Consider the following 19,076-nt stretch of genomic DNA (forward strand, 5'->3'; position numbering starts at 1 on the left):
CAGGTCCCGCTTTTTTTGTATTGTCCTTGAAACCGTATTAAACTGTTGTCTTTGCTTTCCAGTCCTGATAATCATTTACTTCTGTTCACACTATGAAAGGAGCTCAAACATCTCATTTAACCGTTTCTCATTAATTATAATAAATAGCTGGAATTCATCTGCATGTCTACCGTGAGGAGATAACAGTAAATCGAGATTTGTTGATAATCAGGTCTCCATTGGCTTTTTGTGTGTAATGTTTTAATAATAAACTTTGTCACAAAGCAGGGTTACAGACACCGATTATAAGATTTGTATAATCTTTTGGAACGTCCCATTTCACATTTATTGGCATTTTCTTTTATAATAACCTCCACTCTTATGGAAAGATTCTTGAGGAGGTTTGGGGTGGTGTTACAATTCATCCAAAAGGTGTTCAATAGGGTTTAGGCTGGAGCTCTGTAGCAGGAGATCTTCCACTCCAACTTATGTAAAGCACATCTTCATGGAACTTGGACTTTGTGCACAGGAACAGTGCTCGAATTGAGTCTTATGGAGGTCCCTAGTTGTGTAGTTCATATATATATACCCCTAAGTCTATCTTTTACTTGTCATGGTGGGTCCCGGATCCCTCCACTCTGCACAGGAACATTGTGAACATGTCATGCTGGAACAGGTTTGGGTCTGGTAGTCCAAGTGAAGAATATTTTCATGCTTCAGCATTCAAACATATCAGTGGTAAGTAGACCACTGATTTTAATTTGATGATTATTTGGGTTTTATATTTGTGTCCATCTTTTTGGTTAAAACTTTGGTTTTTGGATTAGTTCTTACTCTAAGAACTTCAAAATGATTGGAGGTACAGAAGGAATATGGTGACCACAAATCCTACAACATACTGCTTGTGTGTGTCAGACTCCATTTTTAATTAAAAAAAATAAATTCAAACTCCACATTATATTTCCTGTTACTTTTAGGTCATTTTTATTCCAGCATTTTCTTCAGATCCTAATTTGCTCAACTTTTTCATTTGTACTTTTTGTACATTATTTACTATGAGTTGCATCAATTTAATGCATAGCTGAGAACTAAGCTGGTGTTTACTGCCAGTGAAAAGGTTTCTTCATTCTCATGAGTGAAGAAACACCAGGAATCATTTTTAAAGCTGAAAGTTCCTGGGAGGTTTTTCTGCCTGAAGTCATTGGGAAGTGAAGCAGATGTTGTGGGAAGTACATTACTCCAGTACAGGATGTGGAGACAGTTACGACCCCCCTCAGTAGCTCCTCACTCCAGCTGCAAAGAAAAGCTGCATTACTTCCAGGTGTGTACTTTTCATTCTGGTGTCTTTGTTTCAAAAATTTGCTCAAAAATCGGTGTTTGTGGTTTTTACTTTCATTATTGATCTAGTTTATGTACAGAATATCGGAATAAATCCAGCTTACTGCAGCTGTTAAAGGTGCGATAATCGATTTTTTTTGTGATCATTAGTACAAATATTTGTTAAAGATATAAAAAAAAACTAACAAACAACAGATTAAGTTGTGACTATTGCTGGAAATCGCTTTTCGGGTCCTGTTTTTGTTTGTATTTGGAAACCGGTTTATAGACAATTCGGTGTAGGTGTGAACTGGTTGGTTTGATGGAACAACATTTTAAATCCAGTTGATCCTGGTGGTGAAAAAAACCGAACCTAATGCTCCAGAAGTCTTGTAAATTGGACACAAAATTAATAATATGAAGCGATGCTTTGTGTCTTTTGTCCATGTATGTCCTCACCTGTGCCTTGTTTCTCCATGATGTTTTGAGAGGTTCAAAATGTTGATCTTGGTGGTGGAAAAAAGTGTATTCTTACCTAATGCACCCAATACACAGGGGTCTTCCGCCTGTAAATTGGTCTTAAATGATCATTTAAAGTAATGCGTGTGTGTGTGTGTGTGTGTGTGTGTGTGTGTGTGTCTTCGGTCATGTATGTCCTAATGTCTTCAGTGGCTTGTTTCTCCATCATGTACTTTGTTTTAAAAGGTTTAAAAATGTTGAACCATTTTCTTTTTGTTAGTAATGTGTGTAAACATGTGTGTAGGAATGATGTTATAGAGCTAGGGTAACACACAAGTTGTAACATCATCTAAAGAGTAATGTGTGTGAAGGTGAGAGAGAGAAAAAGAAGTTTGAAGAAAAAAAAAAAGTAATCTTACCTAATGCACCTAATGCACAAGGAGTCTCGTCAATAAATTGGTTAATAACGATCATTTAAAGCAATACAAGTGTGTTTTTGGCTATGTTAATCTAATCTAATCTAATCTAATGTCCTAATGGTAGGATGAATGTCTCCTATGGCTCGTATGGCAGTTTGTATGTGTGTAGGTGTGTAGGCATAACATTATTTAGCTAGAGTAACACACAAGTTGTAGATCATATAAAGAATAATGTATCTGCAGTCATAAACATTCCGTTTGTACTATGTCATGTCCAAAAGGTGGCGCCTTCACAATTAAATGTTTATTTATTTCGGTTATTTTTTGTTAGTTTAACTTTTTTTTATAGGCCTTCGGATTGTGACTAAGAGCGGCATAAATAATAGGAGTGTGTGTGGTAGAGAGAGATAAACAAAGCAGCACACTTGTTGGATTAGCAGAAAGCTAACAGCTAACAGGCTCCTCTGAGCATGTCTGGGCTTGACCTCCAGACCTGGAACATGTTTAGTACTTTTCTGTGTAAAGCCGATTTGAGACTGTTCATTGTTAAAAGCGCTATACAAATAATAATGAATTGAAATGAACATGTTTAGTATTGTGTTTAACATGTTCTGAGAGCATTTTGTAGCATACACTATAAATATTCCAACTTTCTTGTTGCCCTTAGGATGGACATTCCAGCTGCGTTTTTATTGCTAGCAGTCCTGACTTGTCTCGCCAGTGGACAGGGGGATAACGAGATCCTTGAGCCGACAGATACGCAGGCCAGGTACAAGGTCAGATATTCTAATATCCGTTGTCTGTTCTGAAATTTTACAGCCGCAGAGTTTCTTAGAACGTCATCAAGAGTCAAGTCAAGAGGCTTTTATTGTCATTTCTACTATACACAGTAAAAATGAGACAACGTTCCTCCAGAACCCTGGTGCTACACTAAACAACAACATAGAGCTACAACATGACACAAAGCTACGTAAAGTGCATCGAGTGCAAACAGTGCAGACGAAAAACAGTGCAGACAGACAACACAAGACAAGAAAAGACAAGACAACACAGGACGAGACAAGACACAAAACGAGAGATAGCGCCAACCAGTAAACCTACTGAATACTTTGATTATACAGTACTGTGTGAGGACAACTGTAAAATCTATAACTGGGATATAAACAGACACAATGCAGTGCAAAAAAACAGCAGTAGCAGCAGTCAAGAGGTGCAAATAAACAGCATGTAAACAGTATAATACAGTCATGTGCCATAGTCTAATTTTTCAGAAACCAAATCAGTCTGGGATGCGACATATGTGAAGCAGTGCAACACGTACATCAATGTTCGATGACCTCAAGCTGCTCAAGTTGTACTTCCTGTATAGCTCGAGTGACTGTTGGTTGTTGATTTTGGTTTTCTATTTGTATTGCGTCCAAAGGTTCCCTGGTGGTCTTGTGGTTAGGATGCGGCGCTCTCACCAACTCCAGCCTTTAGGGTTACACAAGCCTTAGTGCCGGTCCCAAGCCCGGATAAATGGGGAGGGTTGCGTTAGGAAGGGCATCCAGCGTAAACATGTGCCAAATCAAACATGCGGATTGGTCCGCTGTGGCGACCCCTAACGGGAGAAGCCGAAAGAAAGTTTTGTATTGCGTCCACAATTTGTTGTTTCGGATTGTATTTTTGGATTAGTTGTGTTTTAGAAAATATCAAAACCAAGACAAATGAAGAAAGCTTTAGGAACTTTCTCTTGAAAAGCAGGAAAATAGTTAGCGGTAGCAGTAGGGTGAAACTACACCTTTTTCGTGTCAAACTTCATCCTTATTCCAGGAGGAGCTTTAGATAATGCATAGCTAAGATCTGGGCTGGTGTTCAAAAGATTTCTTTACTCTTACAGGAATCTGGTGATGTCTTTATTCATGAACAGAATCAGATCGAGAACGCTAGGCTTCAGGATAATGGCGTCAAACAGAACATTTCTGGAGGTAATCAGACAGATAAGCATCGATCCATGTATTTATTCATGCGTTTTTATTTTTAAAGCTCACTTTTTCTCCACTCAGACCTGACCTCCAGCCTAACCTCCAGCCTTGATAAAGATATAGTGCCTGTGGAAGGTCTCAACTTCTCCTGTGGTGTAGGATTCACTCTGAAAGGGACTTTAGAGTGTCAGGGTGAGGCGTAGACACACATACACACATACACACATGCCGCACAGAAAGGCTTATTGCATCATCCGATCTATACACTGTACAATATTTAACTTAGGCTACGACTATGATGTCGCATATTCTTTGGCTAGTCGGTAGACATAGGTCGTCGAATTTCTCACCAGATGACGTTCTACCATTGCTATGATTTTGCATCAGGTACGATGCACATAAGTAGACTCGCATTTCGACTTATTGTTGATGTTGTAAATTGTATTTTCATAGCCAGGAATAGTTGGTACATATAAATGTGGATTATGTAATGTGATTAGGTTATATTTGCTAAAACACACATCTCAGTGCAGTGACACTGCCCCTAGTGGACAAGCACAAATTAACACCTTACAGCTTATTTCTTAAAATATATTTTTACTTATTTTTTATACTTACTCTTTCATGAAAGATATCAATGAATGTGAGCAAGGTGACAAAGGACCCTGTGGCCATCACAGCAATTGTACCAACACCCCAGGCTCCTTCTTGTGCAACTGCCTTCGTGGATATCTGATGAGCCCCAGTGGATGTCAGGGTGAGAAGTTATGAAATATATATCATGTTTTCATTGCAGTGGTTTTACTTAAACCACAAAGGCGATGCTATGAGTTCGAATAAACTGTTAGCACAGCATTTTAATCATTTATTCAATTGCATAGACTGTTAGCCGTCACTTTATTTGTGATTCGTGTTTAACGTACACTTGTTCTGAACCAATCAGGGCATAACACATGGCTGTTTGTTGTATCTGTTCAAGCTTAAACTAAATATAGCTTTAATGTGATTGCATGTGGGGTTTTTTCTGTCAAATGTAATGTAATAGTGGATTTTACTGATATATATAGATACCGATAGATATGTTAGATCGTAATTGCCGATAACCAATGAATCAACTAATAGTCTTTCAAACTGTACACTTGATTATAAAATTTTTCATAATACTCAAAGTCAAAGAGTACTGAACTTTATTACAAAAATTTTACTGTACGCAATCATGAAAATGTGCTGAACGGATTGCAACTTAATATTAATTATTTTAATAAATACTAAGGAAAATAAAAGACATGCATTCAAACTGAAACAAAAAAGTAACACTCCAAATAAATAATAGTTACATCCAAATTGAGTAAAAAAGACACAGCACGTGGTGTCAGTGTTTGGCCTCGAGAGGCCGGTCTTGTACTATATAACGCAACCCGGAAAAACTATCGGTGTGGATTTTCTGATAGTTCCAGCAATCAACCATTGGTAGCGATTAATCTGCAAAACCGATGAATTGGTGAACCTCTATTTATTAAATCTCCCCAAGAAGTATAGATGCTGTTGCACCTTCTTAAACATTGCTGAAATGTTCTTGTGGCAAGACAGATCCTCAGAGATATGGACTCCTACATCCCTGGCAGTGTCATCTATGTACTTAATGAAGAGTTATACAGAGGAACACAGCTATTGGTTAAAACGGAGTTGAGTAGTGGGTCAGAGTGTGGGTTGAGGACACGTGAATGTCCAACCTAATAAGTTATAATATCTGTGATATCAAAAAAGACTTGCTCTGTTTACAAGAAAGTACTTTATTTATCTATGTTTAAACAATATCTTCAAAATAGTCCCCTTGCAAAGCAATACAGAGCTCCCAGCGTTCCTGCTACTTCTGGAATATGTTCTGGAAGTTTTCTTTTCAATGCGTGTCAAGCACCTTTTGCTATTCGCACTGGACCTCCGCAATGGTGTAAAAATGGCAACTTTTGAGCCGGATCTTCATCTTTGGGAAGAGTTCGGAGTCCACAGGAGCCAAATCTCACAAGTCGGGTGGGTGCGGAAATGACAAGAGTGCACACGTGGTCAGAATAGCACCAGTTGCACAGATACCGATGTACACTTGCCGATGTCTCTTGGCACACTGACTAATGAAGGTCGGTGCTCCCTGTGACTGTGAGTGCGGTCTTGTGCGGACTTGTTACAGAACTAGTCTCGAAACATTTTTTCCTCCTCGTAGTGGACAACAGCATCCTCGAAGACTCCATTCATCCATTATACAAAATGATGGTTTCCTAGCATTGGACAAGAGGGACATGGCAACCAGGTCACATACATACAGAATATAGTGTAGCTTCTTTTCCAAAGCTGTAGCTGCCATCATACCCCCCTTCTGCCTTTAACACTGTATCCCCATCACCATGGTAATAACCCATACCTTTACAGCGGTTATGGATCAAATACCATTTTGCATTAAACTTACCCTTTGCTACTGCTAAGTTCCTTCAATAGTTTTTTGGCTGCCTGAGAGTTGTTTACCATTTTGTTTACAATGTCAATAAAGTCCCTTACTTTACTATACTTATTTCTTGTAGATATAGATGAATGTGCTCTAGCTGAAGTAACTGGTCTACAGGCATGTGGGCGAAGGGCAGGATGTAAGAACAGCCCCGGTTCCTTCCACTGCCACTGTCCTACTGGATTTGTCCTCGGACTCGACGGACACATTGTTTTGGTGAGTTTCTTTAATTGTTAGACACAGAATTGTTAGAATGTGTTCTTTCATCTCATACAAATGTATGGTACTTTCCTGCAGATGTCGACGAGTGCACCTTTGAAGAGAGCTGCAGAAGGGAGCTTGGGAATGTCTGTGTAAACACAGAGGGAAGCTACAAATGTGTGTGTCAGCCCGGTTTCAGAGAAGACAAGGCAGCCTGCGTAGGTGAGTGCGTGGATGTCCAGTAGATATCAAAAGTCTATACATTTGAACACGTTTTTCTGAGAACGCTTCCTAATAGCCCTTTTGTGATTGTAACATGTGATTGGTAAAGGGTAGAGGGCAATCAGTACTTGTCAGATTTTCCTGTAGTGGCCCCTGTAAACGTCTCTAGGCAGGGTCCCTTACCTTCGCAAGTAAGTATTCTCGTGCCAGAAACTCAAGAAATGTAATTTTTTTTTTTGGTAATTCTTTGTACCATTTACATTTAAGATGTAAATGTACATTTATATTTGGCAACCACCCTCATACAATTCATACATTTATTTTTATTGGTATTATTTATATTTAAGTGCAAGGTGGAGACTAAACAAACTTGTGGTCCGCCGCTTAATATGTTCCTGAGGGAACTTGCATTCCAGATGCTTTCTAAGCCTTTTGTGGACCACAGCTTTCAGCGGGCAGATGAAAGTCCTACTGAAAGATCTGACCTTTGTTTGGTAGTTAATCAGAATCATTTTACAGGGTAATAATTACTGTTGAACCTAAGATTAAATGTAATGGTCATTCATTTTGCTCATGTGAAAAGGTTATGGTTACTTTTTCTTTCCAGATGTGGACGAGTGTGATGAGCTGGAACGGGTGTGTGTTAATCAGGGGGAATGTAAGAACACATTTGGAAGCTTTAAGTGTGTTTGTTCGAATGGATACCGTGGCAATGGAACCCACTGCACAGGTAAGAGGCACATTTTTACACCCTCTTTTTCCTGTTTATACATTCAGTACCGATTCTGCACTATAGCTTATACGAATATTTAAAATATTTCTGGATCATATTTGTTATTTCGCGATCACCAACCCTTTGTAGATGTGAACGAGTGCGTCTCAGGACTTCATGACTGCAGCGTGAACGCTCGCTGTGGAAATGTGATGGGTTCATATTTCTGCCAGTGCTATCAGGGCTACAGTGGAGATGGTCACTCCTGTGATGGTCAGTCTTCTGTGTTTCAGTGTGTTTCAGTGCCTTTTATTCCTGAGATTTAAAATGATAGCTCGAAACGGTCGTGTTTCAATCCACAATTATTATAACGTTTCGTATAGCTTTTCACGATGGCGCTTTGCATGATCGTGAAGTAATTTAAGAACATACGCTTAATCAATTAGCAATAGAAACACAAATAGCAATTAAGGAAATGAAGAATTTGTACAAATTCCAAACAAACTTCACTATTTTAGTCCCAAAGGTTCAAGATTTGATCCTTTTCCATAATTCCATATAGTATAACTTAATTGACACCTAATAATGGTGATTAATAGTAAAGCTGGGTCCATAATGATTCATTGACATTTATAAAGGTTGGGCCACTTGACATTTAGTATGAAGTGTCATTGCAAATCAATACCGTGATGCCTTAACCATTATGTCGATAAAATTTCCCAGTATGACTCCGCTTCATCCATGAATGGTTTAATGAGCAGGAGAATTATATGAATCATATGCTATTGTATGGAATAAGGGTGTTCCAGTTGATTGGTTGCCAATCATAATCACTCTGGGAAGATCAATGGTCTCTATAAAGGCCGATCCAGAAGTGTCAGCTGCTAAAATGGCTTCACCGGTCCAACAATTCTACAAGGAGTGTGGAAAAAACAATACATTTGCAATCTGCAACGTGTGTAAGAACATTCACCCGGAGTCACGTGAAGTACTACGAGCGCTTTTCAAAGTTGGCTAGCGCTAAAAAAGAGCGGGACGGTTCAGCAACTCAAGCGCCACTTACTTGGCTGTCGCTAACAGACGTTCCAAAGACAGCAAACCTACTTCAAGGACAATAAGAAGCATAATCAGGCGGAATAATGGATTTTGAAAACCTGATCACCAGCCGCTGTCTATTGTGGAAGACGAAGGGTGGAAGACTCATGTCCTACTTAGATTTGTGTTACACAATGCCAGGCCATTGTAACCAAGCACAGGCTGCTAGGTTTTAAGTGGAAAAGTTGCACATGTTGCTTGATAATAAATCCAGAGTTGTTAAATCATGATACTTTCTCTTCTCTTCATTTTAATACTTAATACACATTGTTGTTAAAAGTGGTTTAATTAATAATGCTGAGTGATACATAGAAAGCCTCAAGTAGACCCTGGAATCATCGATTTTTGACGATACGCCTTTCAGGGATCGATGTTCGGCCCCCAAAAATTCCTGATCGAAGCAACCCTAGTCTAGCCCCCAGATTATTTAAAGAACTAATAGGATATGTTTGAATGGCTTTAAATAAAAGCACACTCTACCACCATTATAAAAACTACTAAGGAAATTTTTTTATGGAAGAATGGTTTATTCTTACTGTACATTTTACAGAAAATCTGTCAAAGGGGATTAAAGCTGTTCTGGTTTCTAGAGGCTTTTTGTATTTGATTCTATTTACAAAACTGTTGAAAATATTGGCATTTTTTAAACAACTTACCTTCAATTTTAACAACTCAATCATTTCAATGTTCAAAAAAATGCACAAAAACCCACAATGTCAATCTCAAGGATTAGCAACGCTAATGCAACTTTTTGTTATGCTGTCATATATCCTTCTGCTTTCCAAAAATACGAAGAAAACCATTGTCATTTGTCTTTGCTATGGTGACAGATAGCGACGAGTGCGCTGTAAACAACGGACTTTGCGAACATAGCTGCGCCAACATACCAGGAGGGTACAACTGCCTATGCAATGCAGGATACACACTGGCAGATGACCTACACACTTGTACAGGTACACACACAAAGATTTACACAGTTTGGCGTACCTCACCTCACCTGCCATGCCTCTTTTGTTTTCAATTTTATTTGCTATTAATTTTATTGTCTTTTGTTCTCTCCCTGTGCCATTCTTTCTTTGTACAGACGTCGATGAGTGTGTGAGTGCCAATACGACATGCGAGCAACTTTGCATCAACACACCGGGCTCCTTTATTTGCTCCTGTCGTACTGGATATCAGTTGCACATTGATAAACAAAGCTGTGTTGGTTGGTACACATTAAAAATCTATCTTCAATTTATAGCGTTGGGTTAAATGTAGAAATATAAAGATCAGATAGAAACAATTGAATGCAAACGTTTGTATGCTGATATACTGTCAATAGTTTGGAAACACCTAAAATTTGGGTGACATCAAGAGTATCACTCCAAGTGTTACTCAAAGAGCAAACAGTCGTCTGGAGTGTTATCTATCATGGAATAGGCTGCCCAGTCACCGCACCTAAACCTATTGAACTGCTCTGGGATGAACTGGATCACAAGTAAGAAATCTCCAACTTAAGACGAACACGTTTGACAAGGCGCACGGCAAAGTATTTCAGCTGAATCCTTGGAGGAATGAACCGTCAGGTTGCTGAGAGTGTGTAAAGCTGTTATTAATGCTAAGGAAGGATTTTTCAATGCAATATGTTTAATTAGACAAAGTAAATCTTCATACTGCATAGAAACAAAAGGAACATGTACGTCTTTTAAAAGCCATAAGACCAAAGATATCTCCAAACTTTGCATGGTTTTGCATTTAACTGTGTATTATATTAATACTATATATTAGAATTGTGCTTAGGTATAGTAATACTTATAGAAAAGCTTGATAAATAATGTGTGGGTGTGTATTTGTGATTTTGTGTGATTCAGACATAGACGAATGCAAACTGCAGAACGGAGGCTGTAGTCATATCTGCATGAACACACCAGGAGGACATGTATGCCACTGCCCTCCTCCACTTCTGCTGGACCACCACAGCTCCAACTGCGTCAGTATGTTACCTGTGTGTGTGTGTGTGTGTGTGTGTGTGTGTGTGTGTGTGTGTGTGTGTGTGTGTGTTTGGTTATACATAAAATGTCTTATTAATTGAATTAGTTCATTTTGAACATGTCCTGTTGGGGGACTCTTCGAGTAAGGAGTTTCATCTTTTCATTTATTCACAAGTTTTAAACAGAGCATGCGCTCGAACCCGATTGGTGGTTTGCTGCGCGATTGGAAGGTAACGTTTTTTAAAAATGTTGGGGAGCGCTGATTCAGAGGACAAATGTATAGGACAAAATTGCTGAAGCTCTGCCTCAGACTTTCTGGTGTCTCTAAAATACATTGGTGTAGACTGTATATTATAGTAGGTTCATCTGCTGGAACAACACTTTATTCTGAGGTCACTTCAAGTCCACGCAACCACTTTCAATACCCAATTCAACAAGAGGCTCTTGATGAAATTCAGTTTTTTTTCTTTTCAAAGCATTGCTAAGTTTATTTAGATGCATAGACCAGACTCATGTTCTTTTATCCGCATGGGAAAACGCATTTAAGTACAGAAGTTGCATAGAAAACTTTCAAAAGTGCCCTAACGACAAAATATTGTGTCATTTTCCTGTGGGTGACATTAACGCAGTACTGTAAATGGAATTCGTTACTGTACTTAAGTAACTTAGGTAAAATTGACCCGATCGGTTGTTTCTGAGTATTAATAATAAAAAATTATATAGAAATAGCACTATTTTAAGGATTGAGAATAATGTGCGTGTATCTCTGGATGCATTTTTGTGTTCCATCTACGGTAGACACCACTTCCTGCGCATTAAGGAATGGCGGCTGTGATCAGATATGTTCACTGGGAGCTGTGGGACGTGTTAAGTGTAGCTGCAGAGAGGGTTGGGAGCTGGCCACTGACCAAAGAATGTGTCTCGGTAACGAAAAGCAACACAACACACATTCCTAACTAATAGATCGGCTTTAGCCATGACTGGATTTTTTTTCTATTCATTCGCTCTTTCTTCCTCTTTCTCTGTAGACATTGACGAGTGTGAGATGTTTAATGGGGGGTGCGAACAAGTGTGTGTGAACCAGGCAGGCAGTTATAACTGCACCTGCAAGCCTGGCTTCGAATCGTGCCCAGATGATCCGACCAAATGCCAACGTAAGTCTTTCTATATTAGCCAATACTAATGTATAATATTACATATTCCACTTCTTCCCAGCCGTTTTTATTTGTCCTTCCTTTTCAATCTCACCCAGCGGTGTGTGAGCCGACATGCCAGAATTACGGCGTGTGTGTCGCACCTAACACCTGCGACTGCCCTGCTGGCTACCCAGGCCCTGGTTGCTCAGGTACAGTGAATATGATAGAGGCTGTGTGTTATTTAAAATGACACTCATTGATGTTTTTATGTGTGTTTTATTAACAGCTATGTGCTCACCACCCTGTGCTCATGGTGGCACGTGTATGCGCTTGAACACTTGTCTGTGTCGCCCCGGATGGACCGGAGAGGGTTGCCATACAGGTAGTTTGCAAACCTCCTCCCCATTCATCCACACATAGGACCAAACTCGAGTAATGAGTGTAATAGTATATGTATGTATATGTACAATATTGTCGACCCGGAAAAATTATTCATTCAGATAAAATATTATTGTTCAACTTTTTTAAGTTCACACAGAGAACTGATTTGATCTCAATGAACTTAAGCAACAAGACAAAGAAGAGTGAGACAACATTTTTCCACAATGATGTGATCGAATGGTCATACAGGACTTTTATTTATATGACTTCAAATTATTGTAGCTTGGGTGCTTTTACGAACTTTTGAATCATGTGGTGTACTTAATTTTTCACATACGGCTTTTAATTTTGTAAGATAAATAATGGCAAGATGTAATAAATTCATTGTAAGGTTGTACCTCATTTTAACACCTGCTAAGGACCAGATGATTTTTTGTTATGCCTTATATGTAAAGTTCCTGTCAAAAGTTTGAACACATCTCCTCTTTCAGTGTTTTTTACTTTTATTTTAATTTTCATACATTACACACAGTGTAGTGTCTTTAAAAAGGTTTGAAAATTGGGAATTGAGGAGACGCATTGTTATTAGCAAGGAGTCAGTAAGCCTGCTTTCCTGCTGCAATAAAGAAACTGTGGTATGAATGAAAAAATTATTAGTAGTATTATATTATAATATTATTATATTTTATGCAAAATACATACGACTGCTGGCCCAGGGTGAGTTTAATTAGATTAGATTAGATTAGATTCAACTTTATTGTCATTACACATGTACAAGTACAATGCAACGAAATGCAGTTTGGGTCTAACCAGAGTGCAATAACAGCAAGTGCAGGATATATAGATTTAACATGAATTTACAGTTAAATAAAATAAAGACTATAAACAGTAATTAAAAGATGAATATGTACTATAAATGTTGTATACAGATGAATATATGTTATATATGTAAAACACAATATACAGAGTAGTGTATATATATATGTACTATAAATATAAATATAATTACAGATGAGTATATATGTACTATGAACAATAATATACAGATGTATATATATATATAAATGTATTATGAACATGCTATACAGATGCCTATTACTATACACAGAGATTTACAGAAGGATGTAAGCAGTGGACATAATAATATTGCTATAGCTATAAACAGAGAACAGGTATATGTACAGTGGTGATAAGTTTATGGTGAGCAGCAATAAAAAAAGAGCAGTGTGCAAATGAGCAAGGTTTGTGTAAACAGTCCGTGCAACAACAAAGTGTGAGGTGAGAAATGATCAGTGTCTTGGTGAGCATAAGTTTTTGTTCAGAGAGTCCATTAGCAAAGAGTGTGAGGTGTGGGGGGAATGTAGTAGTGTATCAGTGAGTGTCAGAGTTCACTAAAGAGACAGCTCTAGGAAAAAAGCTGTTCTTTAGTCTGCTGGTCCTGGTCCGGAGGCACCTGAAACGCCTGCCAGAGGGCAGAAGAGTGAACAGTCTGTGGGCGGGATGAGAGGAGTCCTTAAGAATGCTGCAAGCTCGACGCAGACAGCGTTTCTTTGGATGTCCTCCATGGCTGGGAGTGGAGTCCCTGTGATGCGCTGGGCAGTTTTCACCACCGCTGCAGTGCCTTACGCTCTGCAGCAGAGCAGCTCCACACCAGACTGTGACACAGCTGGTCAGGATGCTCTCTACTGCGCAGCGGTAGAAGTTCACCAGGATATCCGAGGAAAGCTGATTTTTTTTAAGTGTCCTCAGGAAAAGAGGCGCTGGTGAGCCTTCTTGACCAGGCTGGAGGTGTTGATGTTCCAAGACAGGTCTGCCGAGATGTGGATCCCCAGGAACTTGAAACTGGAGACACGCTCAACAGCCATCCCGTTGATGTGGGTGGTGTCATGTGTACCTCTTGCCTCCTTCCTGAAGTCCACAATAAGCTCCTTTGTCTTGGAGGTGTTAAGGAGCAGGTTATTGTTGTTGCACCATGTGGCTAGGTGCTGGATCTCCTCCTGTAGGCAGTCTCATCATTGTTGGTGATGAGACCAATCACGTAGTGTCATCTGCAAACTTGATGATGGAGTTAGATCCATTCACAGGCCTGCAGTCGGAGGTGAAGAGGGAGTAGAGGAAGGGCTCAGCACACAGCCCTGTGGTACACCAGTGTTGAGTGTGATGGTGTTGGAGCAAATGGAGCCAGATCGAACCTGCTGGGGTCTTTTGGTCAGAAAGTCCATGACCCAGTTGCAGGTGGAGGTGTTCATGCCCAGATCTAGGAGTTTGCATATTAGCTTGGATGGAATGATGGTATTGAATGCTGAGCTGAAGTCAACAAACAGCATACGTGCATAGGTGTTCTTATTGTCCAAGTGTGTGAGCACAGAGTGCAATGCCATGGAAACTGCATCTTCTGTGCTTCTATTGCTTCGGTAGGCAAACTGGTGGGAGTCAAATGTGGTTGGCAGAGAGTCCTTCAGGTGTGCCAGGACCAGCCGCTCAAAGCACTTCATGACAATGGGTGTCAGTGCTACAGGGCGGTAGTCGTTCAGGCACGTTGGGTTAGAGACCACTAATCCCACACTAAACTAGACACCACGTTTTGTTCTGAGAGCACATGTCACACAGACAAGCACAGGTACTTCAGTCATTTCATTCATATGTATTCCTTTTTTCTTTTAAAGCTGTGTGCGAGCTGCCATGTGGAAACGGTGGTCGGTGTGTAGCTCCTAATGTCTGCCAGTGTCCTTCGGATTATATCGGCCTGCAGTGTCTTACTCGTGAGTATACGAGTTTGTTTTATGCTGTTCTGAAGACAGGGTATTGTGTTGCTATGAAGCCCACGTTTCTCATATAACTCCCAAGAGTTATTTTTTGGAAAAATACCTCAGTATAGTCCAATTCTGATTGAGCATTTATGAAACGCTGTCCATTCTAGAGGAGTGTGAAGAAAATGCCCATTGAAATAATACACAGTTCATGAATCATTTGTATTCTACAAACCACTATCATCTCCTCACCCCCCATTTTGATCTACAGTGAAGCTAGCAACTCTTTTTTTTCAAACAGAAACTTTTCAGAATAAAGACTTGTTTGCTAACTTTTGGTCGTAGGTGCCCACAAGTGTTGAATAAAGGCCCGTTCCCTTTTTATTACGAGACCAGGCTTACAGCAATCATAAACATGGCTGTCTTTTGTGAGCTTACTGTTTAAAAGGGCCACTTGATATTTCGAGATGTGCTTTCTATCAAAACAAGCCCCTCCATAATTCCATAATCAGGAGGAAATGTGTTAATGTGCTAATACTGGAAATCTGAATGTGTGTTTAGCTCTCTGTACTCCGCCTTGTCTGAATGGTGGAAGGTGTGTAGATGTCAACACCTGTAGCTGTCCAGGATCCTGGCAGGGAGCTCGCTGTCAGATAGGTACTCGCACACACTCTCACACATACACACACACATTAATATTATTCTGCCAATAATGGCTGCATGTTGTTATTTTTAGAAGACTGTAAATCCGTATACAAGCTACACATTGACTTCTCTAAAACATATCCAATATCCACGTTTGTGAGATACGTTATATACATACAGTACATATATAAGTGTGTGTTTTCACAGAACCAGTGCTATGTGTGAAGCCCTGTAACAACGGTGGAGTGTGTGTGGGACTCAACAGGTGTCGATGCCCCACTGGCTTCACAGGGGACCTCTGTGAAACAGGTCAGTGTGTTTTCAGTTAGCTTGATGTGTGTTCATGGCCCATTTTTTTGGACTTGTTAAAGTATGTGATTCACCAAGATTTGATTAGAATTTAAACATACATGGAAAATTTGTCCTCATGACTGGATGTGTCTCATTATATATGTGGATGTCTTCAGCTGTGAGTATGCCCTGTGTGCCACCCTGCCAGCATGGTGGCTCCTGCAGCCCACATAATACTTGCACATGCCCACTAGGGACTGGTGGCCTGCGGTGTGAGAAGCTGTAAGTATCTTTGGCACCGATGTTCTGTTAAATATTTAATCCCTGCTTACTGTGAACTGCCATTTTCAGGTGTCTCCACAGGTCTTCTATAGAGCTTTGGCTGTTTAAGGACATTCAGAGACTTTCGGCTGTCTGGTTTGGTTTTTTGCTCAGAGTTGAATCTTCACTATAGTCCCGAAAGTTATGTCCATTGAAGTATGTTTTGTTTTTCAAGTTTGGATTTTGTCTCCATTTATCTGACATTGAGAAGCACCCTTATAGCGCTAGTATAAGGGTAGTGCTACTACCACCACCATTCTTCACTAGTAGCTAGTTGATGAGCTGGAACTCGAGTTCTTTAAAATATCATGCTTGGGTCTGGTATTTCTGAGAGGTTCTCGTTCTCACATTACCACAGGTAAAAAAAAATTTTGTTACAATTGTCATTGTCACCTTACTGATCGAGGACCTTCTAAATTTGGATGGTTCCAAACGTCTTGCATTTCACAATAGAAGTTTGTTGTGATTTTAATCTCGTTCAGAAAATGGTATTGGAAAAATTTTTTCACCAGGTTTATGTTTTGACACAATTTGATCTTGGAGGTGTTCAGAGAGTTCCTAGGACCCCATGGCTTGGTTTTTGTTTCCATCTGCTGTTAGGACATTGCAGACTTTAAACATTGCAGACTTTTTCATCCCTCCATTACCTTAGTAAACTTAGTACCAAGTCTTAGCATCTCTCTCTTTTTTCTTTTTCTTCAGGACTTGTCCAGTAGTGACCACCATAGTCAGCATGGCTCGAGCAGTGCGAAAAGGTTTTAAAGAAAGTTATGTGGATCGTTGTGGACCTTTGGGAGTCCTGCTCTGCACTAAGTACAGGTAAAACACACATCTGTCTCACATACGTGTAATAATATACATGCAGAGAGTTTTAATGTATTTTCTTTACAGGATAAACCAAGCACGTGTGTATCTACAAGCGTACAGAGTGGGATACAAGATCCAGTGTCCAAGTAAAACCGGAATATGACCCAGACATACTGTACACTCACTTACACACAAATACACACTGTTACATTCCCTCTGTCTTTTAAACATATCTTCAGGACGTGACTTTTTGGATAGACTTTCAAACAGCAGGTGTTTGTGTGTATGCTATTGAATGTAGACAAGTTAAATCAATAAAAAATTATGGCGTTTATATTAAATAGGTTATAAGCCAGGGCTCATCAATTAGACTTGACATGAGAAAGTTTTTTTACAGAGCAAATACTCTCTGTGCCAAATCATTCAGATATTACGATATTAAATTTTTTAAATAATAAAAAAAGACGTGTTTTTATAGAACAGCATTCTTTCACCTCAATGTTTTTCTCATAAGCATGCGTCGAGAGTGTATTGGCTACACGATGTCATCCTTTCACTGGGTATCAAATCATGCATGTCATCAAGTGACAATGATATTGTATTTGTTACAAATAACTTCATGCCGCATCACTTCCTTTGGGCTCTGAGCCCCCATTCGAGTGATCCAGGGGTCGGCAGCTGAGCCACATCGCGTGACTTTCAGACTCGAGTTGATTTAAGCCTTGGGGTTTTTTTGGGGGTTTTTGGATGTGCTGCAGGGAAGAAACACTGATCTGAATTGAGTTTGTCTGGCACAATCCATAATACCAGACGCATACAAAACAAATTGACGAAGTCTCGTTTCTGCATACCTGGGTTTTTTTTTAGGGTCAAAAAGCTGAATCAAAGCCCCCCTGTGGTCTCAGAAACGTTGTATATGAACTCACACTTAAGGTTCTGAGTCAATGGTGGGTTGGGCCTTTAAAAGAATCGCATGGAGCCCACCAATGAACAGCAGAATCTGAAAAATCATCAAACACTGAAAAATTACAAGGGTGTTCTCTTTGACAAAGGCAAGATCGAAAAGTAGACCCCCACCTTCCAGCATGGTTCCTGTTCAGAAGCAACAGGATTTCGTCTTTTACCCAGGAACAGATGGACACCGAGACAATGTCTCTTTAGCTTGGACAAATAGGTTTCACCATTTCTGGCATTCATTCTAATGGTCTCATATGCCAGTGTTTACACAGCACCAGTGTTTTTTATGTATTTATCGTTATCTTTAAAGCAAACCTTTCTGTGGCATTGAAAAGTCTGTTACCAAGAAATATATTTTGCAATGTAGCGCTTCGTATAGCTATCCGTCATTTTGACTGCGAGGGTTCTTGTATGAATAAAAACAAATCTATCTAAAAACAAAGCTGTCTGTTTTTTATGCTTGTCTGATATATTGTCCAGTACTGTATACTGTATATGGATTTTAATGATGCATAGGTTGAAAAAATAAAAATGCCATTTTCTTTCTTTTTTTTTTTTTTTTTTACATTAACAGCATTTGGCGGACCCCTTATTCAGAGCCACTTAAAATTCTCTCACTCATTCATACAACTAAGCATTTGAGGGTTAAGGGCCTTGCTCAAGGGCCCAGCAGTGGCAGCAGGATATGAACTCACGACCTTCTGAACAGAATCCAAAAATCGTAGCCACTGAGCTACCCCTTACTCAAATGGCATTTGGTGAACGCCCCTATCCAGAGCGACTTTTATATCATTCATAAATACTGAGAAGCTATGGGGTTAAGGGCCTTGCTCAGGGGCCCAGGAGTGGCAGCTTTGGTGTGCCTGGGCTTTTCGAATACACTTAACCAACGTCCCCCATGTATTTATATACTATTTATGTACAGTATTTATATAATATGTATGTACTGC

General features: G+C 39.6%; 1 protein-coding gene and 1 long non-coding RNA gene across 2 annotated transcripts; both read left to right on the forward strand.

Annotated features, from left to right (window-relative positions):
- The first annotated feature begins 2,839 nt into the window (after positions 1-2,839).
- LOC124400751 lies at positions 2,840-4,265 on the forward strand. Its single transcript, XR_006928432.1, has 3 exons — positions 2,840-2,943; positions 4,054-4,141; positions 4,220-4,265. It is a non-coding gene; the product is annotated as an uncharacterized LOC124400751 (long non-coding RNA).
- A 1,980-nt stretch (positions 4,266-6,245) lies between these two features.
- si:ch211-221n20.8 (fibropellin-1) lies at positions 6,246-18,564 on the forward strand. The gene is made up of 17 exons (XM_046874109.1): positions 6,246-6,273; positions 6,933-7,058; positions 7,666-7,788; positions 7,921-8,043; positions 9,696-9,818; positions 9,950-10,072; positions 10,719-10,841; positions 11,637-11,762; positions 11,867-11,992; positions 12,091-12,183; positions 12,261-12,356; positions 15,022-15,117; positions 15,667-15,762; positions 15,958-16,059; positions 16,218-16,323; positions 17,065-17,181; positions 17,254-18,564. Exons 1-17 carry the CDS (start codon positions 6,246-6,248, stop codon positions 17,330-17,332), a joined length of 1,806 nt encoding a protein of 601 aa, XP_046730065.1. The 3' UTR covers positions 17,333-18,564.
- Positions 18,565-19,076: the final 512 nt, after the last annotated feature.

Source organism: Silurus meridionalis, chromosome 18, assembly GCF_014805685.1.
Source record: "Silurus meridionalis isolate SWU-2019-XX chromosome 18, ASM1480568v1, whole genome shotgun sequence".
Lineage (NCBI taxonomy): Eukaryota > Metazoa > Chordata > Actinopteri > Siluriformes > Siluridae > Silurus > Silurus meridionalis.

What these genes read in the sequence shown, in the direction of transcription:
- si:ch211-221n20.8 (XM_046874109.1), top strand. Translation starts at nt 6,246, where the DNA reads ATGTCTCTTGGCACACTGACTAATGAAG. An exon ending in CAATGGAACCCACTGCACAG is followed by an intron (nt 7,789 to 7,920) that starts GTAAGAGGCACA and finishes AACCCTTTGTAG; the next exon opens with ATGTGAACGAGTGCGTCTCA. An exon ending in CCCAGGCCCTGGTTGCTCAG is followed by an intron (nt 12,184 to 12,260) that starts GTACAGTGAATA and finishes TTTTATTAACAG; the next exon opens with CTATGTGCTCACCACCCTGT.